At 45.3% G+C, this 27,370-nt stretch overlaps 2 protein-coding genes and 1 long non-coding RNA gene across 4 annotated transcripts; 1 reads left to right on the forward strand and 2 right to left on the reverse strand.

Annotated features, from left to right (window-relative positions):
• Positions 1-704: 704 nt before the first annotated feature.
• LOC120730652 (hepatitis A virus cellular receptor 1 homolog) lies at positions 705-26,554 on the reverse strand. The gene is made up of 4 exons (XM_040027099.1): positions 25,978-26,554; positions 24,371-24,479; positions 9,502-10,056; positions 705-715 (listed from the first exon to the last, which is right to left on the reverse strand). Exons 1-3 carry the CDS (start codon positions 26,326-26,328, stop codon positions 9,980-9,982), a joined length of 537 nt encoding a protein of 178 aa, XP_039883033.1. The 5' UTR covers positions 26,329-26,554; the 3' UTR covers positions 705-715; positions 9,502-9,979.
• Positions 6,449-9,272, forward strand: rps14 (ribosomal protein S14). Of its 2 annotated transcripts, none has more exons than XM_040027100.1 (5): positions 6,449-6,576; positions 7,708-7,862; positions 7,944-8,105; positions 8,643-8,719; positions 9,160-9,272. In XM_040027100.1, exons 2-5 carry the CDS (start codon positions 7,714-7,716, stop codon positions 9,225-9,227), a joined length of 456 nt encoding a protein of 151 aa, XP_039883034.1. In that variant the 5' UTR covers positions 6,449-6,576; positions 7,708-7,713; the 3' UTR covers positions 9,228-9,272. The 2 variants fall into 2 exon arrangements, with proteins under 2 accessions (XP_039883034.1, XP_039883035.1); XM_040027101.1 differs by having other exon boundaries at positions 6,481-6,576; positions 7,711-7,862.
• LOC120730654 lies at positions 16,964-17,600 on the reverse strand. The gene is made up of 2 exons (XR_005695164.1): positions 17,105-17,600; positions 16,964-17,071 (listed from the first exon to the last, which is right to left on the reverse strand). It is a non-coding gene; the product is annotated as an uncharacterized LOC120730654 (long non-coding RNA).
• Positions 26,555-27,370: the final 816 nt, after the last annotated feature.

The raw sequence follows: 27,370 nt of genomic DNA on the forward strand, positions 1-27,370 counted from the left end.
TTTGAGCCTCAGAAAGGCTTCAAACTTGTGAGGACTGTGAGTGTGTCCTCACAAGTGACCGCTGGTTCTCACAAAGATAGCTAGACAGGAACAGACACACACACAGACACACAGTCACACACACAGACACACACACAAACACACACACAGACACACACACAGACACACACACACACAGTCTCACACACACACAGTCTCACAGACACACACACAGACACACACACAGACACACACACAGTCTCACAGACACACACAGACTCACACACACACAGACACAGACACACACAGTCAAACACACAGACACACACACAAACACACACACAGACACACACAGTCAAACACACAGACTCACACACAGACACACACACAGACACACAGACTCACACACAGACACACAAACACACACACAGACTCACACACAGACTCACACACAGACTCACACACAGACTCACACAGACACACACACAGACACACAGACACACACACAGTCTCACAAACACGAACAAACTCCTCTTTGATGTTTTTTACACATTCTAAAACTCCTCGATGCTCAGACAGCCAATCAGAATCATCATCAGTCTCCAGTGTTGACAGGAATGTACGGAGTCCCAGAAGTGACAAACATCACTGCCCTTTATAGTGACACAAATATACTGAGTTGTTACAGTCACATTCTGGACTGTAACAACAGTTACTGAGCTATAGATTTCAGACGCTTAACAGCAGAAACATCCCAATGCAGTTACTGGCTGGGCTGGGAGTATTTTAAGCAATAATAAATGTACATAAACGCAAACATGCAGACGTTTGATTTGATTCAGTTAACGAACACGACGCCGATCTATGGAACCTGTAGTGACTGTACATCAGCACTGATGTGTCGCTAAGCTTCAGCCAATCACAAACCAGTACAACAGAGAAAAAGTGACTCAGACTGATGGTGAAACATCCATATATACTGCCTATAGAGTACTGCAGCACTTTAATACTAGATGAGTAAACATAAACCATTGTGAGGGTTGGATGTGAACGTGAGCTGCCGTTTCACATGGTGCTTTTTGACTCTTCTGGGCCTCCGTACTGCAGGAACTCAGACTGCCCCCTGTTGGTCTGTTGGTGGCGTGGTCGCGGTGTGAAACCTCATATCTCTGTGTGGTTCTTTTCTTCCTGTCGTTGTGTTTTTTAGAAGCCTTAATTATGGACTAACTTAATAACTTAAACTTTACCTGCATCTTGGATCGTGGCTTTAGTTATCGATCTGCCGGCTCAGAGTCTCTGAGTCTGCGCCATTTTTGGTGGATTTTCTTTGCGGTGGTGTAAAACGGTTGGATGTTTGGCTGGAGTTCTGCAGGGAGGGCTTGTGTTTCTTCCTCTTCAGTGTTTCTGTACAGATTTGTGATTTTCTGCATGCTGGAACTGACTTTGTGTTTTGTGTTTCGGCTTCAGCCTCCGTGGCGTTTTGACGTTCGCTGCTGTCAGCCCGCGGTCCTGCCCTCCGGTGACTTGACTCGGACTCGTTAGCTTTGTTAGCATTCCTCACCCGGAGCAATGGTGTCTGCTAGCCGCGAGCTAACAAAATGCCGGCGGTGCCACCTTTGATATTCTGCGATTTTTGAGCCGTTGTGTTTGTCTCAGAGGCTTTAAGCAGCTTTTTACCGTCGGGAGAATGTAGAACTTTGTACAATCAGATTCTTATTATGATGATGACATGATTATGATTATTATTCTCAATATACTGCATTTGTATATTTACAAGCTTTTTAATGTTCGGATCAGACTTCCAGTGCTAGCGTTGTGCGAGTCCGCCTGTAGAGAACACATTGTGCACTATTAGCTTTATTATTTTGTTGAGTGTTGAGTTCCTCAGCTGCTGCTGAATGTGTTTGCCACAGCACTGCTGCCCTTTAATTTATTGACATCTCTGTGCCATTTGGCATCCCGCCTCAGAAACGCTCGGAGCTGAGGAGGCTGAATACTGAGTCAAAGGTCGGGGTGTCGGGGGATGGGCGGTGCCACGCTGAGGCGGAGCATTACACCTCTTGTCATACTGTGTCCCATTCGCTGCTAGAAACAGCTGGGAAAATGACCGAGCCGTCAACGTGTTCAAAAATCTGGGATCATATTTGTAAAGAGGTGCACAGCACAGGTGTGCTGTGATCCCGGCTAGCAGGGTGCACATGTATCCGCAGGTCAAAGGTGGCCTTTAACTCCAACCAGCTGAATGAAAACACACAAAGAGCAGAAAGCGTTGTGAAACGTATTTAAGCTGCTCTGACCTTTATTCAGATTTCAGTTTTGGAGACAAAAACCTTTCCCTGTCCTTCAGCCTCCTCAGACTGAGCGTGACCACCGTGGGGACTCTGAATGGCACCTCCGGCGTGAATGGCTGTTTTCTACAATAGTCTGTGTTTTCTAAAAGCAGCACCTCCACTTTGACCTTTGACGACACTTGAAAGTATTTATTAGTGGTGAAAAAACTGGTGGACGCACAAATGTCCCCACAAATATCTGAGATGTCATTTTTTAGAACTCTTTTGGTGTTTATGCTTGAAACTGAAAAATTCATCTTAGAGTAGATTTCACGTGTTATTATAGGAACACTGCTATGATGTTTCTCCTGTGTTTCTACTGGATGCTCAGTGGGCATGGCCTCTCCATGTTTATCTGAACGATCCAATCCAAAGCAGGGACTTCCTGCAGCTGAACGTCTTCAGGTCGGATGCTAAAGATGCTCACAGGTCAGAGGTTCCTGTTTCGAAGCCTCACCTGAGAGAACAGGAAGGAGGAGGTCGCTTCAGACACCTGGGATACTGTTAGCCACGCTTAGCTCCTCTAGCCACAAGCTAAAGGGGTTTTAATCAGCTAGCATGTTAGCTTGTGGCTTACAGGTAATGGTGACAGTAAAGCTAATGATGCTAACAGACCGCATTTCCCATGAAACATCGGAATAATCAGTCTAACGACTCAGACAAGGACAGGTTTGAGCCGGGGCAGTTTTATAGACCAATGATGAAGCTTGATGGCAGCCCGCCCACAACGCGTGCTGAGGCACCCCGAAACAAAACCAACCACGAGCGCTAACAGTCCTCTCTGCTGCTGAAGGCTGATTTAAGTTTATAAAGGTCTTTTTTTTTTTACATATTGTTTCCAGTAAACGTCAAAGAGCGCATTAAATATCTCTCTGAGCTTTCTGTCTTCATGCTGGTCTAACTCTGGTCCAGGGAAATAAACCATCACACAGGAACTGAAGCAGCACATCACAGTTTATTATCATTTAAAGCAGAGGTCTCCAACCTTTTTTGCAACACAGACCGGTTTATGCCCGACAATATTTTCACGGACCGGCCTTTAAGGTGTCGCGGATAAACACAACAAAATAAAACTAGTACCGGTACCGAAAAAAGATTTATTCATAACACACGTGAAAGGACCCAGGAAAACCGAGTAAACGATAAAAACGATAACAAAATAACGCTGAAAACCGATAAAAACCCTGAAAACCATACATTTCACACCTGAGCCTCAACTCTCGCGGCCCGGTACCAAACGACTCACGGACCGGTACCGGTCCGAGGCCCGGGGGTTGGGGACCGCTGATTTAAAGAAGTGATGGTACAGCCACAGAAGAGTGAAAAGCCTGGTGAGTTTCAGGCCTCAGTCCCACAGTCAGAGACCACCTGGGAAAATGAGCATCCCTGATTGGCCGGCAGGTCACCAAACAGCAGTGAAACCTGAAAAAGCACGACAGGCCTGAGAAACTAAGGCTGTTTGCCTTCAAAGTAAAAGCTGTGCTTTACTGCCACAAACAAAATATTTCAAAAGAAGCAACTTTTATTTTGAAGGTGAATTGGATCCATTTCCTGTCTGTTTCACAGCCTGCAGCTTACAGGAGCTCCACGGCATCGTATTTAACCGGGAACTCCCGCCAACCTGCAGCCAACCCTCGGCAACCGGCGGACAATACTTATTGTTCCTGTGGTTGCTGGGGTTACAGACTGCTCTGTGAATCCAGAGAGGAACCAATCAGCTGAGGACGAGGCGTGCCAGCCGCGCTCTCGGGTCCTTCTTTGACGTTTGATTAGCTTCGGTTTGATTTTATGGATCAAAAACATTTTAGTTGAACTTCAGTTTCAAACCAAACTGCAGATGTTTTGCATAATTAAATCAATTATAAATGAAAATGATAAACGAGTCTCTGTATCTGAGTGTTCTCGGCCCATCACTGTGTGCTGGTGAAGGTTCAGTCTGAAGCTCCTCCTCCTCCATCGCCCACCATGTTGGCGCTCCGTCACATCCTGTCAGCTCGCTCTATGATGGATATTGTTCTGTACTGTAGTAACTGGACTATGCTGCATGCTCGTGTGTAACTGTGTGAGGGCGAGAGTGTGTTTGGACTTTTCTTCTGCATCGTGTTCAAAGTGTTTCTGTAAATAAACTGAGGTGGTCAAACGCTGCGCTCTGATTGGTCTGTTCTCACTTTCAGCATCCACAACAATAACAAAACATTTTTATTCAGAAATCTTCAAACACGATTCATCTGATGGACAAACAAACATTTTCTTCCTTTTGTTGTTCTATTGTCCCATAAATAAAGCATAAAAACAGGAAATACTCCCGCACGCCTGAGAGGTTTCACTGTGATTTTAAATGACAGATTTTTCTGATTTTACTGCATTACTGTAAAACTCTGTGATTCATGTTTTATTGGATTTGTCCAGTTTCATTTGGTCCCCTGTAAAGTTAAGTCTTGGAGATGTTTCATTCTAATATCAATAATATTGTGTGAATAAATGATGAAAAGCTTCAGCTGGGAGCAGGTTTATCTCACGGGGACGAGGAGAGACCAGCCCGGGTCCGACTCCGACCCGCCGCCCTTTGCTGCATGTCACTCTTCACTGAGACTAAAGTCTAATAAAGCCACAACATAAATCTGGTGCTTCTAGTTTATGAACTGAGTGTGGACGGGTCTACATTAAGGGAGTAAACATGTTTATGATGATCACTCAGGTGTTCGTCACAGCTCAGAGTCTCAGATTAACCAATGAGCAGGTTTTAATAACTGATCGATGAAAACTGAACAGGAAGGAGGATTTCTCATTGTTGGCACAACTGTACTTAAAAAAAACAATTGATTTGATTGGTCTATAGTTGCTGTAGTGGGCGGGGCAGTGCTTCACATCCAGCTTAGTGAAAAGGCCTGAGCGGTGGTGTGGCAGACAAATCTGTCCTGAAAATGATTTAAAAAGTAACAAATATTAATTATATTAAAAAACTGCTCAACACCAAAGCAGTGAGCTGCAACAGCACACGCAGCAATGGAAGACACGCCTGGCTGATCATGGTTTGAGACTCAACATCAAGAAGACCGAGTACGTGGAAGCTGGCCCCCAAACTGATGGCACCATTAACATCGACGGGGAAGACCTGAAGAAGGCTGACCAATTCAAGTACTTGTGATCAATGATCAGTGGCGACGGGATATCCTTCAGGACGTGCGAGCAAGGGTCAATGCCGCATGGATGAAGTGGCGTCAAGTGACGGGTGGGCTAAGAGACCGTGGAATGCCAGACCATCTCAAGGCGAAGATTTACAAGACTGTGGTCCGCCCAGTTGCCCATTTAAAAAGTAACAAATATTAATTATTTAAAAAATTGCTCAACACCAAATACTTTGATAGTTTCCAGCATATATTTTCTTTGTTTAGCTAACTTAAAAACAAAAACATTTCCATGGGCGGCTGTGAGTGGCTCCAACAGTGAGGATGCTGCTGTTCAGGTCTCAGAGAATGGCTGCATTGATGGGGTCAGCTGTTTGTTCAGTCATTACCTAAGGATGATGCCAGACCCCACATGGGCACAGGAGCCACATGTACAAGCTGGACTTTATCAAGTTGATGAGGAGAAAAAGTGTCCACACACCACTCATGCTCCTCAGCCTGCAGACGAGGCCCTGAGCTGAAGCCTGAAGCACCACTGGTACAAAGATGGGAGGACAGTGGATCAGACTGGTGGCAGGACAAAAGTTACCAACGTCTGAGTTTTTCTCCGTTTTCTGCCCGGCACGGAGAAAGGCCTTAAAAAAACCTTTAAAAAACACATCATCCCAGCCAAACAACTGAGAGACCCCTGACACCACCAGCACCACCAAGCAGACCTCAGACACCACCAGCCATGCCCAGCAGACCCCAGAATCCCTCAGCCCCATTCATCACCCTGCAGTATCTGATGTGCATAATTATAATTTATTAAATTAAGTCAACATTTAGATATTGAAAACAATCCATATTAACAACAAAAAACAGTTCAGTCAGCTGTGAAACTCAAGGTGAATAGATACTGAAACTAAATTAAACATCAATAAAATAATATAATATAATATAATATAATATAATATAATATAATATAATATAATATAATATAATATAATAATAAAACTACAATGAAGTAAAATAAAATAAAACGTCCACGTGGCGGCAGCAGCTAGGCCTCGGTTTCCCGCCGGAAATCGTCATCTTATCGCGCCGGAAGCGGAACCTCTTTCCTTTCTTGTTTCTGCTCAGTAAAGAGACGCACACAGGTGAGTCCGCTCCCGGTTTATATCCTCTGTAATCTCTGCTGCAGCTGACCATCCGTCGCTCTGCCTGGTCGGTGCTGACCCTGCGTCTCTTCCCGCGTCTGTTGGCGTCTGTATCGTTTCTCTGGCTGAAGGTTAATGGAGGATTTTTCATGTTTTGTGCTCTGTGGGAGTTTGTGTCCAGCCGCCATCTTAGCTCCACGCGAAGACTCCTCAAAGGGAAATAAATACAACTTTAGAGCCAGGTGTGTGTCGCAAAGGTGTGCTAAAGAAGCGCGTGAAGTTTTAGGTGAAACAGCAGGTAGAAAAACGCTCCGTGAGGTCCTGCCGGCTTCTCGGAGTCAACACAAGCTAACAGGCTAACATTAGCTTATGTTAGCCTCGGCGCTGCTACTGACGTTTCAAACTTTATTTAAAATGTCAGTGGTCGCAGCAAACACGCGCGTCCGAGTCTGCAGGCAGAGTCAGAACCTCCTCAACCTGGACCGGGATGGACCGGGTCAGTGACACCACGTGACCGCGCGGTGGGTCCGTTATCGGACAGAGGGCGCGTTCCAGTTAAAAACAAACGGAGCCGGGCTGTCCAGGGTCAAAGTTCAGACTGGTCAGGGTTGGTTGTTAGATAGTTTCTGAGCTGGCCCTCCCAGTGAGGTGGGTCTGATCAGGGATCAACAGTGTGATCAGAAGCTCTCAGTCTGAGGTTACTGTAGAGTTCAGGTTCAAACCTGATGTGATTGATTATTTATTGATCAGTGGAGATAATTGGCTGGTGTTTGATTGTCTGTCATATTAGGTGAGTTTTCAGAGTTGGAGGATGCCGTCTGTGATTAGCCATTTCTGTGTGCGGTGGGTTTTATTTTGGAGGTGTCCCAACTTTAATGTTGACCTGAGAGTTTCAGGATGTTAAGGTAAAACTCATAAAGAGGTCAGACCTGAACAGGAAGTGGGTTTGGGGTGTAATGGAGGCATGGGGAAATGCTGCTGGAAGGGAAGGTCTCACCGTGTTACGCTGCAGCGGCGGTCTGGTCTCTATGTCTGTATAAAGAATAGCTGGCTGTGATTGGTGGTTCTCTGTGGGCGTGCTCGCTGTGACCTCCTCATGCTCACATGTGTCTGACTCCTCTTCCTCCTCAGCAGAAGATGGCTCCTCGTAAAGGGAAGGAGAAGAAGGAGGAGCAGGTGATCAGCCTGGGTCCTCAGGTGGCCGAGGGCGAGAACGTCTTCGGCGTCTGCCACATCTTCGCCTCCTTCAACGACACCTTCGTCCACGTCACTGACCTCTCCGGAAAGTATGTCCCCTCCGACCGTCTGCTCGCCAAAATAAAAGCCGCTCTCTAATTGGTGCTAATGGTGTTTGTGTGTGTTTGCAGGGAGACGATCTGCCGTGTGACCGGTGGGATGAAGGTGAAGGCGGACAGAGACGAGTCTTCTCCGTACGCTGCCATGTTGGCGGCTCAGGACGTCGCTCAGCGCTGCAAAGAGCTCGGCATCACGGCGCTGCACATCAAGTTGAGGGCCACTGGGGGCAACAGGTAACCTGCACTCACCTGATTCTGTAGGCAGTGGGCTGACACTTTATTAGGTACACCTCAAGCACTGAACAGATCAATAAAATTTCAAGTTACCAGGTTTAACCCAGTCAGGTGATCAGGGTTTAAATCCATGGTACTCTGCTGTACCTAATAAAGTAACGGGGGCGGAGTCAGTGAAGCAGAGTGAGTGTTTTTTTTTTTTTTTTTTTTTTTTTTTTTTAATTAAATCTGCCATTTCTGTGCAGGAAGCCTCTTCATTTGGTCCAAATCATTTGGTCCAAACTCCATTCAAAAAACTGTTGATTTTACTGAAACAGTGCAGCTCAGGTGAAGTCCTCAGCAGGGTCTGTTCAAAGCTCTAAGAATAGATAAAAGTCGAGTATTTATTGTTACCTTAGTAAGTCTGACTGGTTTTACTGGAGATAGACCAGCAGCCTCTGACTGCATCGCTGCAGGTCCGGGGTCAGCCAGGCCTTTCAAACCCAGGTGTGTGTGTGTTACCTGTCCAGGTGATGACCTGCTCTGTTTTCCTTTCAGGACAAAGACTCCTGGTCCTGGAGCCCAGTCTGCTCTCAGAGCTCTGGCTCGATCCGGCATGAAGATCGGGCGCATCGGTAAGTTTGTTTTTATTCATATTAAAGTTTTTGACTAAAAAACGCGCCCAGTGAGCAGGTAGACGAGGCAGCACACGTGTCACTTCCTGTGATACAGTCACTTGAGTGCGGTCGGGTTTAAGGTCGTGTGTGTGTGTGTGTGTGTGTGTGTGTGTGTGTGTTAGTCTGTTGTTGTGTCATTTTCAACACCTTTATCGACCTGTCGGTGAACACCTGCGCTGCTCTCAGGTCAGCAGGTTTGTTTTCTCAGTGAGGGTTGGAAGCTTTAAACGACTCGGCGGATTTGAATTAACTTTATTCGTACATCTGATTGACACAGTTTGAATCTGAGCTTTATTGACAGCCTGAACAGTGACGTGTCCTTTAACTCGGCTCTACATTCGTGTGACAGTGTTGACGAGCGTTTGATCATGTGATTGTTTCTTCCTCGTGTGTTTCAGAGGACGTCACGCCGATCCCGTCAGACTCGACCAGGAGGAAGGGCGGTCGCCGCGGTCGCCGTCTGTAAACTGTAAACAGCGACATTTTCACCACAATAAAAGATTAGAGTCAACTTCTGTCTCCGTGTCTCATCAATGACCTGATCACCGATCCATCGGTTTGAACTTCCTCACATGATTATATGAACATTAATGAGCAGTGGGCGGAGCTTTGAGAAACCTTCATGTTTACAGTCAAACATTAAAATCTGATTAAAACAGTGCAAATGGGATCAGTCCACACTAGAGACTGTTGGTGCTGGAGGTACTTGAGTACTCGAGTACTGCAGTAGTTTAAAGTACTGTGGTATTTCCTGCTGTGCTGCAGGACATGAAGCTCTTTGATTATTGGATCAGGGATTGATTGATCTGATGGAGGTGGAGACAAAATGACAGGAACACCTGAAGCTTTTATAAAACGCATGTTCGGATGTTTCCAGGTGTTATTGTGTCCACCCTGTGGGTGTAGCTGTGGCTCTGACGCACAGCATGATGGGAAACATTCAGACCGTTTCTTCTTATGGAGGATTTGAGTCTGCAGGCCTTCGTTCAGTTTGTTTTTCTGTCGCACTAAAATAATCTGCTCGAGTTAAAATGACATCATGCTGACAAAGCTTTTCTTTTCCTTTTTTACAAAACTGAAACAATCATTTCAAATTGATTCACTCTGACTGTGTGAAGCTTCAGACACCACACTGAATCATATTTATTTTATTTGGAAAACCCCAACGCTGATCTATGAGGTCACTCGGGGCGGGGCTTCAGAGCAAGCTCAGACTGGTCACACAGGACTCTCCTCCTCCTCTGATTGGCTGAGCCTGCTGTCAGTCTTCAGTCTCTGACCACGCCTCCAAACTCCTGCAGACAGATTCGTCAATGAATGAATTTAAACCTCTGTGCGGATTTTTCTGCGTAATGCTTTAGTCTGACCAGCTGAGGGCGACATTTACCATCAGCTGCTCCAACCTGAAGGGTCGATCCCTCAGGTCACCACACCTGTGTGTGTCTGAGGAGCATTTAATGTTTTACAGCTGTTTAAAGACATTTATGTTGATGGTGTCTGTCGTCTCTGAGACTCTGTGCTCAGTTCCTGTCATGTGACTAATCCTGCACTGACCTGCAGAGGATTTTACTGCACAATTTACAGACCTTTACAAAAAATTTGAATATCATGAAAAAGTACATTTATGTCCATAATTCCATTCACAGTGTTGGGGAGTAATGGAATACATGTACCACCGTTACGTATTTAAAATACAAAATATGAGTAACTGGATTGCACGGCGGTCTTTTCCTGTTTCTTAAGGCTATGAAGGGTTAGGGTGTCCATGCCGGTGAAAAACACAACACGCATTAACAGGCCTTCGTGTCTGTGTCTCAAACTCGTGGCCCATATCACCTCTGCTTGCGGCCCGCATAATGACGTGAAGAAATGTTTAAAAAGTTATTCACAAAAATGATGTAATATGAAGGCAACAGGCAGAGTGTTACAGGCGTCGCCCTAAAGCATGTAGCCTGATGGGCAGTGTAGTCCGTGCTGCAGGGAGGATGGACTGCTGTACCTGTGATGTGTCTGTGAGCGAGGAGGGAGGAAAAGAGCCGAAAAGTAAGAGATGTCACCGAGCAGAAACAGGAGCTGGAAGCATGTGTTCGTATTATTGTAGGGTCGACCTTACAATATGAAGCACTTTGATGTGACTGTTGTTGTGATTTGGTGCTGTATCAATAAGATTGAATTGAATGTAGAGCATGTAGGATGAATGTAGGGTGAGAAGTTCGGCCATAGGGTGAGAAGTTCGGCCATCCGGGAGGGGCTCAGAGTAGAGCAGCTGCTGCTCCACATCGAAAGGAGCCAGCTGAGGTGGTTCGGGCATCTGGCAAGGATGCCCCCTGGGCGCCTCCTGGGTGAGGTGTTCCAGGCATGTCCCACCGGGAGGAGGCCCCGGGGCAGACCCAGGACACGCTGGAGAGATTATATCTCTCGGCTGGCCTGGGAACGCCTTGGTATTCCCCCGGACAAGCTGGAGGAGGTGGCTGGGGAGAGGGAGGTCTGGACCTCTTTGCTTAGGCTGCTACCCCCGCGACCCGACCTCGGATAAGCGGATGAAGATGGATGGATGGATGAATGTAGAGCACCTGCCTCCTCATTGTGCTGCCTGTTTTGTGGTTGTTCTTGTGACCCTTGCTTGACCCCCCCACACACAGATGTTTGAAAGCAGTATGGTGTGACAATATGGCCATTTGCAACATTTGTACTTTGGGGTCGTTTTTGATCCCAAAGGAAGGAGTTGTTCAGTACTATGCTATGCAGTATTGGGGTAAGTTTTAAGTAATTTTTTATTATTATTTTTTTGACTTTCTAACAGCCGTTGCCCTCGGGGGTCAAAAATGACCCCAAAGTACAAATGTTGCAAATGGCCATATTGTCACACCATACTGCTTTTATTATTTATTTATTTTTGGCGCCTGTCCCGTTTGGCTCTTTTGCATCAGAATTGTTGTCTAAAGGCAAACAAAGATGCCCAACGGATTTACTTTACCAAATTGACCATCCCAGCCTTGCCGTAATGGTCCATTTGATTCACCTTTTATTGTTTATTTTATTTTCACTTACTGAATACGGGACAGACTTGACTGGAGGAAAGAAGGGGAGAAAGAAAGAGAAACAGCTGAGAAGAGGGACGGGGGAGAAGGGCAAAAGACAAAAACCAACAGAATGGGCAGAAATTTTTTTTTAAAAAAATGCATATATCAATCACCTGGATCACCTGCTGAGAAAGAAAAAAGAAAACAAGCAGAAGAGAACAAGAGTAATAGAATAAACAGCATCACAATGATATATGGGAATATGACAGTAAATACTAAATATTAAACATTATTGTGCAGCACATAAGATCAACAGCACACAGTGTGCTTTGAGGTAGGAGCCAAAAAGGGTGTAGTTTGTGGGTGTGATCACCCGTGTGTACACCTGTGAGCATGGACGCGCTTGTTTTTAAAAGGTTCCTTCATGTAATGATCTGCTAGAGGGTGTGGGGGGACCACAGCCCCGTCCTCCAGGGCATGAAGCAGGTATGGAGGAGATCAAAACTCCAGACATTGAGGCCCCCAGAACACAAGAGACCAAGGAAGACCAACAGAGGGGCAGCCGCGCCACTGTCCCAGAAAGAGCTGAGGAGAGTCCCAGATGAGGGCTCACTCAGCAGCCGCGGAGCAGAAGCCAGGGGGAGTTGCAGTGACGCACCCGTGAGCTCCGCCGGCAGCCAGCTGTGCCTGAGTGACCGAGCCCCAGGCCGAGAGGCCGGGGGCACCCCACCTCCGAAGTGGCCCGAGCGAGCCCCAGGCTCCAGGCCCCGATAAGCGGCCGCCAAGGAGTGAGCCGGTGTGTACCTGGACGCACACCCCCGGACACAAAGAACCACCAACGCACCAATGTCTGAGGGAGTCCGCCACTGGCAGGGGAAGTGGTGGTGGGGGGAGATAGGCCTCCAAACCTTGAAGGGCCTGAGATGTCCCCAGAAAGGTGGCGCCTGATACCCAACCTGACATATAGACACAGACATACAGGCACACACAGACACAAACATCCATTCCCACCCTCATGCTCTCATATGCACTTACTCCACACTCAACCAACGTGGAGACAGACATAAAGAGACGCTGTACACACGATCACACTCCCCAAGCGTACTCTACGAACCGGGTCTAGGTACCCTTGCCCCTGGAGGGGGGAACTGCACCCAGACCCAGGTGGTGTTACCCTTTTCCCTGCGGTGGGGAGAGGCAGACCGCCCCGACTCCGCAGCAGCAGGGAGGCCCCACACTCCAGACAGCAGTCGGATGGCCAACTCCTCCTCCTAGCCAGCTCCCCCGCTGACCCCAGTAGGCACCCCTATACTCCACGACCCGCCAGGGAAAGGGGGCCCAGGCCCATCCAGACCAGGGCCCAGTGCAGCAGCGCCTCCCGGCCCCACAGAGCCCGGGACAGTCCACCCAACCCCACCACAGAGAAAACTGCACCCACCCCACCATCCACTCATCTTCCAGACTACATAAGACAATAGACGCCCAGGCTGAGATCTTCCTCCACCTCTCCTGTATCTCCCCCTTCTGCAGAGAGAGTTCCTGAAGAGAGGAGAGCTCCTGCAAGATGTGACAATCTCCCCCACCAGTTGAAGTGCCCCCCAGGTGGCTCGACGCACCGGCGGCACCCTGCGCCAGGGCTGGGCCCCCATGCACCCACCGCCCACAACCCCGGCAACACACCAACCAGGACCCAAGCCCCCGAGGCCAAGCCAGGGCCCCAGCCCAGAGACGGAGCGCCCCCAGAACCCAAAGGAAGGAGTTGTTCAGTACTATGCTATGCAGTATTGGAGTAAGTTTTAAGTAATTTTTTTTTGTTTGACTTTCTAACACCCGTTGCCCTCGGGGGTCAAAAACGACCCCAAAGTACAAATGTTGCAAATGGCCATATTGTCACACCATACTGCTTTCAAACATCTGTGTGTGGGGGGGTCAAGCAAGGGTCACAAGAACAACCACAAAACAGGCAGCACAATGAGGAGGCAGGTGCTCTACATTCAATTCAATCTTATTGATTGTTAGATTATTCTGTTATTATATGTTACCTTATATATGTAATCAAAGTAGTTGAATTAGAATACTGCTGTAGATCACATTATACCCTTTAATATAGAGTGTGTGAGCTGTATGTAGTTTAGTTCTCATTATACTTTTGAGTTAACAGAACATATTCACATATTAGTTCATTAGATAAATGTGCATCACTCTGTATCCTTGATCTGCTGGGAATGTGTTACACTGTTTTCTTGACATGCTTAATTGTTGAATCATGAAGAGAAGGTTGTAAGCAGGAGACTCTGTGTCTAAAGACAGGGGAGATAGATAGACCACATTCCACACCCCCACCTTACAGAAAGCAGAGAAACAACTGCCGAGGTCATAACTTAGGCGCTGTAACAGAGAAAGAATGTGATGTTTTGGCTTTTACGACTAGCTGGGGGCCACTAGAGACTATAAAAAGCTGAGCAACCCGTCACCATTTTGAGACATGTGCCTGACCCTCTGGTAGCATCTCTCCCGTCCGGACGTTGTAATGCTCTGACTGTTGAATTGTATGGAAATAAATGATTGTTGATTGAGCATTTATACACCGAGTATTGTCCTTCCTTCAGCCCAAAGATTCAAAGAATTGGGAGATTTCAACAACTTGGTGCCGTGTGACCCGGATCTTTGGTGTGCTGAGGAGGTGTAGATTTGGCCTTTGGTGAGATCGTGGGGCAAAGTGAACAGAAGGCCGGCCTAAAACAGAAAGGTAAGCACAGCCTGTTGTATTACAAATACCAAATGTGCATATTGGGCTTTCCAAATTAATCTGTTCACTGAGTCACATGTATTTTCACATTAAATTTGTCGGTGTCTGGTTTTTGGCGCAAGATACTAACAACATAAGTTGAGGCTGAATTCCAGTGTGTTAAATAAACTGCTTCTACCGAGATACTAATAACATACTACGTTGGACTAGTTGCAGTAAACTGCTTCTACCGAGATACTAATAACATACTACGTTGGACTAGTTGCAGCCACTTTACCTTCCACATTTAATTTTGTCTAATACTGGCTTCTGTAGCAATAATACATTAGAATTTCTTCTGAAGACGCGGCCATTAGTTCAGTACATTGAAGTCGAGGTTTGAAGTTGTTTATGGTGTCGGTTACGTCCTGGCTCTTGCCGGCCATGAAATAGAAGTTGATTTAAGGAAAAGCAGATGCTGGCTCACGGCAACGCGAGAGCGAAACACGTCCGTAGGTTTGGTTTATGATACGGCCGTGTTCCGGTGGTACGGCCGTGAAGTGCAGTAGTGGTTGGTGCTAGTTTTAGTACATTGAATAGAGGTTTGACGGTGGTTTGTGGCGTCAGTCGAGTTTTTTTTTTTAAGGGCTGCGGTCATAAAACAAAGTAAAATTTTACTTGCCAAGAAGTACATAGAGCAAAACCTGGTTTATGATGTCGGGTATAACTTCGGGGATGCAAGCATCACTTTTATGACGCGACTTTGCCCCGTTGTGGCGGTCATAAGCGCAGAGAAAGGGGTATTTTGGTCTATGGTGCAGTGTGCTTTAAGAAGATCTAATAGTTGAGCTCAGAGGTTTCTGTGCAAATTTCTGCTGATGAGAGGCGCTCTCTGTGTGTCTCACTGATGGTGTAACGCGCTGTGTGTGTAAGGCGCGCTCTGGCTGTGTGTGAGGCGCGCGCTGAGTGTGTTTCTGTGTGTGAAGTCTGAACACAGTGACAGTGACGGTTGATGTGTTTGATTAGGAGGACGCTAGAGCAAAGACACATTTTAGGATCAAAGGTTGATGCCTAGTGTACCTGTGGAAATAATTTTGTTCATGGTTTGGCAACCCCCCTGTCTGTAGACGTGCAGGCAGGTTAAATGCCGAGGTGGCGACTTGGGAACTGAGGACTCCCGCATTAGCTACGGAAATAACACTGGAACCGCAGCGTAATCGCGGGTTCACATTTATTCCGGACTAGAACAAGACACATTTTGCGAACAAAGGTTGAGTCTAGATTAGTAAAGAAATAAAAAGGTTAAATTCCTCGTTTCAGTGGTTAAAATTGTTGTGTGCCTGTCCCCTGACGAGTGTGAAATTAAAATAAAGAGGGAATTTGGAGCCACATAGAGATAGACGGGCATAATTGGGTGTATTACTCTGTGGTGTAATAAAAAAAAAAGAGAGAGTGAGAGGTGTGCAGTGGAGAATTGTGGAGGAGTACAGAGAGGAATGTGTTGGGAGACTGGCGTGCAGTTTACGCTGTCAAGGTAGGCGTGTTGCCTGCTTATCTGTTTAACATGTGATGAAAATGAAATTAAATAAATCTCTTAGTGTGTTAATACAGGAAGCTGCGGACCTGGACCAACTGCCCCCACAAGCACAGCGGCCGAAGCAAAATTATAAGTAATGGGAACCACATTCAGCACGAATCAGCAGCTGTGAAACAGACAGCAGCGAGGAGAGAATTAGAGGAGAAATGAAGGTTTTAAGAGCACATGAAATTGGGTTGAATTTTGGGGCCAACGGACTTGTGGAGGTTGGGAAGGCGTCCGGAGCATCACAACAAAAAGGTGAAACAAAAACACACAAGTAGAGAAATCTGAGAGAAAGGCTCCTTTTAAGGTAACGCCTAGTTTGAGAAAAAGATAAAATTAACCTGCTTGCCTACAAATGCACACACACGCAATGAAGAAACAGCTTACACTCATGAACACGTGAAGATTTTCCAGCAAGGCTAAAGCAGCGAAACTTAACATACACCTGTTGTTAAAGGATAAATACATTACTGACAAATAAACTCTCTGGGTTGCAGGACAACAATTTAACTTCAAAGAAAAAGACACTGGTCTGACCAACCAGTGAAGACATGACAAATTTAGGGGTTAAAAGATTCAAATTGTGACATGTTTTCTGCTGATTGATTGATACAAGTGATTACTGAATGAAAGAAAACTTCCTTTTGGGCTTTTAAACATGATCTTAAGAATTTTAACATGTGCATGTTGTCCTGTCAACTTGGTGGGTTAGGAGTTGATTATATCGGGAGAGAAAAAACAAAAAAAGGGGGAGAGAAGGCTGACACAGGGCCTGGCCCCGTTGTCTCCCCTCTGAATAACACAGCCAACACAACATCATTTTCCTGTTCGTTTGTTTTTGTTTTTTGTTTGTTTTTGTTTTGTTTTTGTTTTTTCTATACATATTTAATTACAGGCTGCTTTGCCGGCCCTGAAAGCCGAGGCTGACTGGACTCCTGCTCTCCCCCATACGTGACACTGACCAAATGCTGCAACAGCTGGACCCACAACAACGACCTGAGAATATCAACAGACCTGCAGGAATGTGATCTCATGCAGACGAGACGGAGAGCACTAAACCTAAGGCCCGTTTCACTACACGGGGGAAAATTCCCAGACTGCGTCAGCTGACAGAGCTGTGACGAGACGCCCGCCAAGCCCGAAGGAAAAGTAAGGCCGAGCAAAACAATGCTGACCTTGATAACTCTGCATTTACACTGTGCAGGACAGTGATGGACCAACACGGATGATCGGGCAGCAAAAAGGGCGTGACCGAGACAGGAGGAGTAACTGAGGACAGAAGGCACCTCAGAATGGACAAAAAACACAGAAGAAGATGCAGGTTTCACCTGCGGTGAGCATGGACACTGGAGAAAGGACTGCCCCAATTGGGGTCAGAACCAGGATGGACAGAACTTCGAGCAGCAGCAGCAGCAATGGTCGCAAACAAACTGAAAAGGAGGAGGGCAGGACCCCAGGGCACGCTTCAGGCCGTGGTTTACCCAGAACACCAGAACAGGAAAGTGATGAACACACACACACACACACACGTCTACAAACACACAGATTCAGAATGAAGTGAAATACACACATGAACACGTGCACTCGTTGAGTGAGTGAGAAATGACACACACACACACACATTGGAATGCTGATTCACTGAGAAGTGATGCACACACACACACACGCTGATGCAATGAAGAATGCTTTGCTAACAAATGCTTATGCTGATATGCAAAATGCTGCACAGAAACATCCCAATGCATAATTTTTATGAGGAGCCATTGATTACCATTGATTACGTAGAATGTGTTATATGTCACTCAGAGGGCATTTATGTAGATTTTAGGAATAAGGTCTAAAACGGTTTGGTTATGAAAACAATGTCTGTGCGTGATGTCTGTTTATGGCTCAAGGCCTTGACTGAATTCTTTGCTGTGCTTCACACAGCCCTGATGAGGAACAGTGGCACAGAGTGAGAAATGATGAATTAAAAGTGTAAGTTTTAGGTCGGAGTACGGCATTTTCTGCGATTGAGATTTAATTCAAGGAGGAACAAAAGGTTCTCATTCCCACACAATATTGTCCCGGCAGGAAGCAAAACGTTCCTGTGAATTTCTGGTTGATTTTTTGGTTTTGCTTAGCGCTAGCTTGATGTTATCAGTGAGCTTTGGCTTGTGTTCTTTCTCGTAAGCGAGAGAGGGATAGTTTTATGCTGGACATGTCTGCAACGGGCCCTAGTTTGTGTTATTTTAGTAGTATTTTGTTGGTTATGTCTGTTTTCGTTTTTGTTACAGTGCACTGAGATAAGAAAATCTGAGAGGTGTGATCCACCGGTGGTGATATGTTGATATTTTGTGAGTTCATGATTTAACAATCAGCTCTTTAAACCAGGCCTGAAAGATTGAGATTTAAAGCGCTATAAAATATTATTACTGTAAACAGTTGCAAAGTGTGCTTCTCCATGATTGTAATTGGCTTGGGAGAAATTCACTTATAGGGAACACTGATCTAAAAGGATTGCACCGAGTCAATCCGGTCCAAAAAACAAGGAATTGTTTTCCTTTTAAAATGATGACGTCATCTTGCTGGTGATGGATGCTCGAATAGGTTGCGCGTGAGACTCCATTATCAGCAAAATCTGGTATGAATGTGTGTGGATGAATGCATGTGAATGGACTGTGATGGACTGACGACTAAAAGTTTTGACTGACTTAATACTGAGACAATGACTGCACCCACTCTAGGATTAGTAAATGCCAATAAACAATTCACCCAGCGGACAAGAGAAGGGTGGATGCTTCGTTTTGTCTGTTTTGTTTTTTCAGGAGCAGGAGGATAAGAGAGACTGGAGGAGGAGACTCTAGCTTCACATAAGTATGAACTGCAGACTTAACACTGTGGTTGCTGATTTTGAGTTACTGATGTTTGCATTAAAGAAAACTGTGCTATATTAGCTGTGTTTTGATTAAGGTATCATGGTATATTATTGGGAATGCCAAATGCTACAGTGGAGACAACTATTGATATCACTCATGACTGGAATATGTTACTATTAACCACAGCAGGCCACTGTAAAAAAGTCAATTAAATTTTATAGAGGAAAATCGCCAAAATTTAACAATACCTATGAATGACTTGCCATATTCAGAATAGAGATATGCAATAACAAACATTGGTCCACGTGATTTAGGTTCTCATTTGAAATAGTAAGTATTAAAAGTAGAATATAATCGACAGGGACATTTGATAGGATGTGGTACTGCAAAAGAACAAGAGCAAAGTAAAGAAAGAAAACCTATTGTGTTTAGTTTGGATAAATTCAGATTAAAATGTACCATTATGCTCCGAGGATCAATATGAAATTCAATATATGCTAATTTTGTAGGAAGTACATGACTGATAACTGTTCTGCCCTGAGCTTTTGTTTCTATAGCACCCACTTGACCACACCAACAGTTTCTCGCCACCAACAGGGGGTATTTGCAAAGAATAGGGGGGAATATCATCAAAACTGGGAAAGGTAAGCCCTGAAGGGGGTGATGACACCATAACTTTCGCTTAAGGTCAAATTCTTAAAATTTGACCCCAAACTGGAAAATTCTTCAAATATTTAGAGACAGAGTGGATAAACATAATGTCGCAAACCACATAAGGATGGAGCATTTGAATCAATAAGATGGTGAAATAACACGCAGTAAAATGTGGATCATGTTGATTATGTTTCTTCCAGTGTGCAGAGGAGTCAACTCCCTTCACAAAGTTTATAAATTCACTTGAACCAAAATTAGGAGCACCCGGTGCTGCAAGAGTTAATAGTCACAATACCCAAGGATAAGCACAAGAGCATGACTGATATGATGGGACTGGGATTTTGCTACACTTAATTATTGCAGACACAACTAAAACTATAACTGAAACTAATCAAAACTAAACTAAACTAGCAAACAATTGGTAAAAACTGATTAAAACTGATATAAAATTGAAAATCTGAAGTCGAAGCTAAATAAAAAATAAAAACTGATGAAAATTGCAAAACTATTACAACCCTGGTCCAGACTAAGATGGCGTTGGACATCTTCAGGGCAGAAAAGGGCTGGTGTGACCAAGGTGTGGTTTGGCTTGTTGTATGTATATTTGAGATCATATGGCTCTGGATGGACCAGTTACCAGGGCATGCAAGGATGATAGACTTTATTACATGAGGAGAAGGGAAATTTTCGGGATTGAAGATCCTCTGAGATGACAAGGCTGGAGCAACGGTACTCGAGAGAAGAATTTCTGATACTTTCTGAGATATGATGTCACTAACCTTCTCTTTTAATTGTCTAGCTCCAATGAATTGACACAGGGGAGTGTGTCAAAACGGGGGAGTTGAGTTTGAACATCAAACAATGGTGATATGAAAATTTCTATGAGTTTATTTGTGTGTTTAATAATGTAGCTATGGTAAAACTTAAGCATATAATGTGTTAGACTTAGAGATGATTCATTAATTTTTGATTTCTTTTACACACACATAGATTATGATTAGAATAAGTCCTGAACATAATATTTTGAACCAAATTTGAATCATTAGAAGAACAATGGATAACAATATTGGATTATCAAGGCTAGGGAGAGAGGTGTTTTGGTTTTCTGTCTCTTGCAGAGAAAGGAACAGACACCAGACGGGGACCCGGAGATGTGAGGACCCTTCACAGCAGAGACAGATGTAGGGACTGCCGAGACAGCAACTGGGGTCAAGTGTCATGACGGTTGGGCTCCTGGAGAAGATGGATCCCCCAAACACAGCAATAACCATGAAGGGGTTGGCGAAAACCAGGAACACCAGACCAACGAGGTTCGAGAGGCTCTTGGCAAAAAGGGGGACACAGCGGTGACCCCAAAACACACAGATCCTTGTTTGAAATCAGGGCAGAATAATCCCCAGAACTGTGCAACGACTAAAGGGTGGTCGAACCCCGGAGGTCGAATAAAGAAGCTGAGAATCACCCAACTGGAAGACACTGGTAGCTGCAGCAATAAAAATAAAGGTTAAAAGCTCCTTAGACAGAGGTTCTAGTCTAAGTACATTTGAAAGGTATAAGGGGGCATTAAAAAGGGGGTGGAAAACTGGAGCACCAAAATAAAGCTGTGGGAGAATTGGGGAGTGATGGGAGAGTCATCTGTAACTGCTGTTATGGTTGTAAATCTAACTTTGCTTGCATCTGAACTGCGTGAACACAGAGGTCATCCCACATATGGTCCACCCGTTAAAGGGGGACAGAGGGCCTCAGGATCAAGAAGACCTGGACCTTGCAAATGCTGGAGTGCATGTTGTAAGTGATCTCTTTCAGAGATCAAAAGGGGGAATTGTTAGATTATTCTGTTATTATATGTTACCTTATATATGTAATCAAAGTAGTTGAATTAGAATACTGCTGTAGATCACATTATACCCTTTAATATAGAGTGTGTGAGCTGTATGTAGTTTAGTTCTCATTATACTTTTGAGTTAACAGAACATATTCACATATTAGTTCATTAGATAAATGTGCATCACTCTGTATCCTTGATCTGCTGGGAATGTGTTACACTGTTTTCTTGACATGCTTAATTGTTGAATCATGAAGAGAAGGTTGTAAGCAGGAGACTCTGTGTCTAAAGACAGGGGAGATAGATAGACCACATTCCACACACCCACCTTACAGAAAGCAGAGAAACAACTGCCGAGGTCATAACTTAGGCGCCGTAACAGAGAAAGAATGTGATGTTTTGGCTTTTACGACTAGCTGGGGGCCACTAGAGACTATAAAAAGCTGAGACATGTGCCTGACCCTCTGGTAGCATCTCTCCCGTCCGGACGTTGTAATGCTCTGACTGTTGAATTGTATGGAAATAAATGATTGTTGATTGAGCATTGATACACCGAGTATTGTCCCTCCTTCAGCCCAAAGATTCAAAGAATTGGGAGATTTCAACATGATACAGCACCAAATCACAACAACAGTCGAATCAAGGTGCTTCGTATTGTAAGGTCGACCCTACAATAATACGAACACAGAAAGTAGCTATTTTTTTTTTTTACCATGTTATGCAAAGCAATGACCAGTAGGACAAAGCACATATTGTCCTCTAGTATAATGAGGAGGAAGAATCAATGTTCAGGAAGATCCAGGGTTAGAAGATAAAGAAAATATTGCCAATATTTAGAGCACATGCTACCCTTTCTCTGAAAAAGCCCATCAGCCACCTGCAGAAGTGGAAGAAGGCTATGAAGTGAAGGAAAGTGATGAAGAATCTGAACTATGTTCAAGTAGGTTCTCAGACATCCAGGACATGGTAGTCTGAGGAGCTTGGAGAGAAAGTGACTGGGCTTCTTGAAGTTGAATTTTCAGAATGTGAAACTGAAATAGAAGATGTGTCAGAGGACTGCACATCTTCCATTTCAATGATGATGAAGACAAAGAATCAAGCAGGAAAGAGGAGTCAGCTGAGACAGAGGAATATTTGCAGTAACGTGAGGAAACACTGATCTGGTCTTCTATCCTTCCCAGTGACAGACGATGCATGACTCTCTCATGTGCCTCAGAGAAAGATGATCTACCACAGTCCAAGCACATGTGCCAGGTCCCATACTCCTTCAGTGGCTTTTCTACTCGAGTACTGAAAGCATTACACACAGTGTATTCTGCTTGTATTCTGCTTTTTAACGTTCACATGCTGATGGATGCATCAGAGACCAAGTTGGGGTTCAGTAACTTGCCCAAGGACACCTTGGTAAGAACTCCAGACTAGAGCACACAGAGATTGAACCAACAACCATCCAATTAGCAGATGACCTGCTCTACAGCCAACTCAATGACGAACAAGGAGGGCCAACGAGAGAGGAAGAAAAATGGACCGAATGCAGCTGTAGGCATATGTGGGTGTGTTGATTCTTACTGCCGCGCATCCAGTAGAGTCGCTACGGCCAGTTTATGACATCCTGAGTCTGGTAGAGAAGTTTTAAAGGTGACAGAAGATTAATCATAGAAGCAAAAAAAGGATATAATTTCTTGATAAAGACACAATAGATGATCATCGTTCATGACACAAACGTGCTCCTGTGAGGTGTATGGAACAAGTGGGTGTTTCTCCTGCTGTGATGTAAGATCCTGGTACTGATGTGACTGTATGAGCACCAAGTCCCCTTCAGAGGACTCTGTCCAACAGAACATCCAAGTAAACCAGGGAACTATGAGATAAAAACATGGGCAGCATGTGATGCAGGTCCAGCTGTACATGGAACATGCTAGTGTACGATGGCAAACCGTCTGTCCTGCAGTCAGGACACGCGAGTTGTCCCTAACATTGCAGGTTTCCAAAAGAAAACAATCACCTGTAACAGCAGGGATAGCTCAGTAGGTAGAGTGGTGGCCCCATGATCGGAAGGTCGGGGGTTCGACTCCACTGAACGGCTACCCTGAGGTGCCCCTGAGCAAGGTACCGTCCCTACACACTGCTCCCCGGGCGCTGCATTGGTGGCTGCCCACTGCTTCACTGGGTGAATGGGTTAAATGCAGAGGAACTATTTCCCTATGGGGACTAACACACACACACACACACACACACACAGCTTGTTTACTGTATATGCAACTGCAGAAAGAAAGCTGTCCATGATGGGACCAGTACAGAGGAATGAACTTGTGTCAAATATGGACACGCCTTTGTCCTCATGAAAGTTTGCCTTCACTCAGACCCATGCGCTGGTGTCCTACCATTCCAAAATATAGAAAACTGTCAGGTAATGAGTTGGAATAAAGTTGAATAAAACCTTGAAACACAGAGATGGAGGATATTTTATACTTGTTGCTTTATAAACAGTCAAAGCAAACGGGGTCATTTTTGAGCCCAGAGGACCACAGATGTGATTATTTGCTGCCAGTAAAAAACTTGAAGTAGTTTAAAAACAGCTTTCTGAATTAACTTTGACATAAACCCGTCTGTGATCATCTGTTAAAGCAGCCGACTCTGGTTGCGAAACGATCCTCACGATAACTGATGATTTAATTTATTTTTTACCCAAAAACAAAGAAACATTTCATTTAAATGAGGTTTTATCAGACATAAGTTTGAAATGGAATAAAGAAATAGAAATAAATGTCTGAATTAAGTTTTAATTAAAAGTGGGGGAAAATCCACCTCATAGTAATTAAGTATCAATCAAACCAGACGGTGTCATTTTGACCCCTGACGACCACAGCTGTGTGTGTGTGTCTGTGTGTGCGTGTGTGTGTGTGTCTGTGTGTGTGTGTGTGTGTGTGTGTACTGACTGTGAGCTGCAGTCAGCAGAGCAGGGATGAAGATGATGAAGGTCAGTCTCGCTGAGTTCCTGATGAAGATCTCCAGGTGGTCCGCCTGCTGCACAGCTGTGATCCTCACCTGTAAACATGAAGTCATGTGACCTGTGAACCAATCAGCAGCCTGAAGGTGAAGCTCTGATCCAGGCTCAACAGCTGATCAGCATTCAGTCAGCTCTGATTAATCAATGAATCCATCATCAACGGAGCTCTGACGCTAGGAGTCACCATGGCAACGGGTAAACAAAGAGCAGCTCTGACATCCACATCGATCTGTTTAAGTCCCTCATCATCATCATCATTATTATTCTGATTAACTATTTCCTCTCACCTGAATGCAGACGACACTCACCTGTACCTCTCGTTTAAACCTGTGATTTGGATAAATGTTGTTTCGCATTTTTCTAAACACCGCGTCTCTGTGGCTTTTAAACCCCAAAACACACTGCGCCAAAAACTGGTCCACCCCAAGGATCGGGTCCCCGACACAAACAGAGTAACAGAGTGTACGCTGGTAAGATTGGCAGGATTTATACAGCGGGGAACCAAACAGCCTCTGGCTACAACACAGCAGAGCCACCTCGTCAGGCCAGGACTCTGCAGTCTGTTCACACCTACAGGCCAGTGGACACTCTTTCAGTGATGAGGATGTCCACATGTAAGGATTTGTGTCTGAAGTGATTCATATCAGCAAATCTGCCATGTTGCAAATATCATTGATGTTTATGATAAATAAGTGTGGCCCTAACACTGAGCCCTGTGGTACACCACACACAATAGATCATCTATGCTCTGTCTCTCCATCCTGTTACCACCCCTTAGCCCACATCCTTCCACTTATTATGTAAAAATATTTCATGGTTATTCGTGTCATTGTTTCAGATCCAGAAATCCCAACCTGTGAATTTCTTTTCGTTCATGGGACTTTGTTCTGTGAGATGTGCTGGCACAGAGTGTTAGACCAGCTTGTTCTGAGTCGGCACCGATGGTCAGCCTGACGTTTATCAGTAAATCTGCTTGTACAGGTAAACATGTTTCTGTATAGCTGTATATCTCAGATTCTGTAAAGTTATTTATTTCATATTCTGTATAGTTTTTCATATTTATATCCTGTTCATATCCGTACATAGCTTGTACTCACTACAGCCTGTACATACTTATAGTTATAGAATATTCACAACATACTTCATACCGTGTACATTATAACATACCATAATAGACCCATTTCTGTAATATACTCACATATCTATTATTGCTAATATATATTGTAATATATCTATATCACTAAAGCACTTCTGGATGGATGCAAACTGCATTTCGTTGCCCTGTACCTGTGCATGTGCAATGACAATAAAGTTGAATTCTATTCTATTCTATTCTATTCTATGGAAACATTAATATTGTCATTTCGTCAGGACGTTCACTCGTGTAACCGTTTTCATGTGATCAGTCAGTTTGTTTCGTTCTCACAGATGAACGTTATCAATATTTATTGCATCATCTCTTACAGTAAGATCATTGTTGTTATCTGTGGATGTCACAGTGCAGGGGTTTTCACCGTTAACAAAGAAAAAACGAACCTCAGTCTGAGTGTGCGTTGTCATCAAGTCTGTGACATCACTTCCTGTTTGTCCCGCCATGGTTGTGATGGTGGTTAAGATGCGAGGAAGATCCTCAGCTGTGACGACGCTCAGCTCAAAGTGATGTTTGTCATCGTTGAACCAGCCGGGTATCCTCACCCTGCAGCCGTATCGTCCAGCGTCTCCCTCTGTCAGGCTCTTTATGGTCAGAGAGACGTCTCCGTCCTCCAGTCGGCCCAGCAGCTCATACCTGCTGGAAGCTCTGGTTAACACTCTGAGTCCATCTGTGGAGATCAGCGGATTGGAGCAGCCTCTGGCTGGTATTTCTCCTCGCTGCCAGCAAACGTTCATAGATCTGTGATATTTCCTGTCATATTTACAGGGCAGAGTGACGTCCTGACCTGGTTGACCTTTGACCCTGCTGCTGTCACATTCACAGACTGAAAACACAGAAACAGGAAGTTAAAGACAGTTTGATTTAAGAAGAGTTTCCAGCAGAAACATTCCTGATGTGAACGAGCAGAGTACGGGGGTGCCTACTGGGGTCAGCGGGGGAGCTGGCCCCAGGGAGGGGTCACTTGCCCCTCCCTTCCTTCCCTCCCCATCTCCAGCTGCCTCCCTCTTCCCGCTCCACCACAACCACCCACACATGCAGGGCCTTGGAGTAGGGGTATGTCACCAGGGTGCAGAGGAGCCCCCCCCCGTCCCCTTCTGGCTGCCTCTGCCTCAATTTTATCCCACAACTTAGACATTCACATTACTCACACTCTCATTACACATACATATAGGATCTTGGGGGTGGGCACGATACACGGAATCCAAAGTACCATCAGGGTGTACACCTCACCCCTGGCGTCGTTGCCCACCTCTCAATGTTAAATACACGTAGACATTGAGGGCTAGCAGGAGGGACCATGCGCTTACCTGCTGCTCTCTGGCAGGTAGCTCCATGCCCTCCTGGGTTTTAAATGCACCTTAGAACACACATGCATCAACACTACAATGAGCGGGTGGAGGGAGGTTTGGAGTCTTCTCTCACCCCCGTTCTCTGCGGCCTGCTGGAGCGGGGGGGCTAGGAGGAGGAGTTGGCCATCCGACTGCGGTCTGGAGTGTGGGGCCTCCCTGCTGCTGCGGAGTCGGGGCGGTCTGCCTCCCCCCACCGCAGGGAAAAGGGTAACACCACCTGGGTCTGGGTGCAGTTCCCCCCTCCAGAGGCAAGGGTACCTAGACCCGGTTTGTAGAGTACACTTGGGGAGTGTGATCGTGTGTACAGCGTCTCTTTATGTCTGTCTCCACGTTGGTTGAGTGTGGAGTAAGTGCATATGAGAGCATGAGGGTGGGAATGGATGTTTGTATATGTGTGTGCCTGTATGTCTGTGTCTATATGTCAGGT

This window comes from Simochromis diagramma, unplaced genomic scaffold (genome assembly GCF_900408965.1).
Source record: "Simochromis diagramma unplaced genomic scaffold, fSimDia1.1 OVJJ01000773.1, whole genome shotgun sequence".
Lineage (NCBI taxonomy): Eukaryota > Metazoa > Chordata > Actinopteri > Cichliformes > Cichlidae > Simochromis > Simochromis diagramma.

Excerpts from the sequence above, each read along its gene's own strand:
- LOC120730652 (XM_040027099.1), bottom strand. The coding sequence starts at position 26,328 with ATGAACGTTTGCTGGCAGCGAGGAGAAATACCAGCCAGAGGCTGCTCC. Across the intron at positions 24,480-25,977 it reads CAACGCACACTCAGACTGAG|GTGAGGATCACAGCTGTGCA; the intron begins GTTCGTTTTTTC and ends TCATGTTTACAG. Across the intron at positions 10,057-24,370 it reads TCTGCTGACTGCAGCTCACA|GAGTTTGGAGGCGTGGTCAG; the intron begins GTCAGTACACAC and ends ATCTGTCTGCAG.
- rps14 (XM_040027100.1), top strand. The coding sequence starts at position 7,714 with ATGGCTCCTCGTAAAGGGAAGGAGAAGAAGGAGGAGCAGGTGATCAGC. Across the intron at positions 8,106-8,642 it reads AGGGCCACTGGGGGCAACAG|GACAAAGACTCCTGGTCCTG; the intron begins GTAACCTGCACT and ends TTTTCCTTTCAG. Across the intron at positions 8,720-9,159 it reads CATGAAGATCGGGCGCATCG|AGGACGTCACGCCGATCCCG; the intron begins GTAAGTTTGTTT and ends CGTGTGTTTCAG.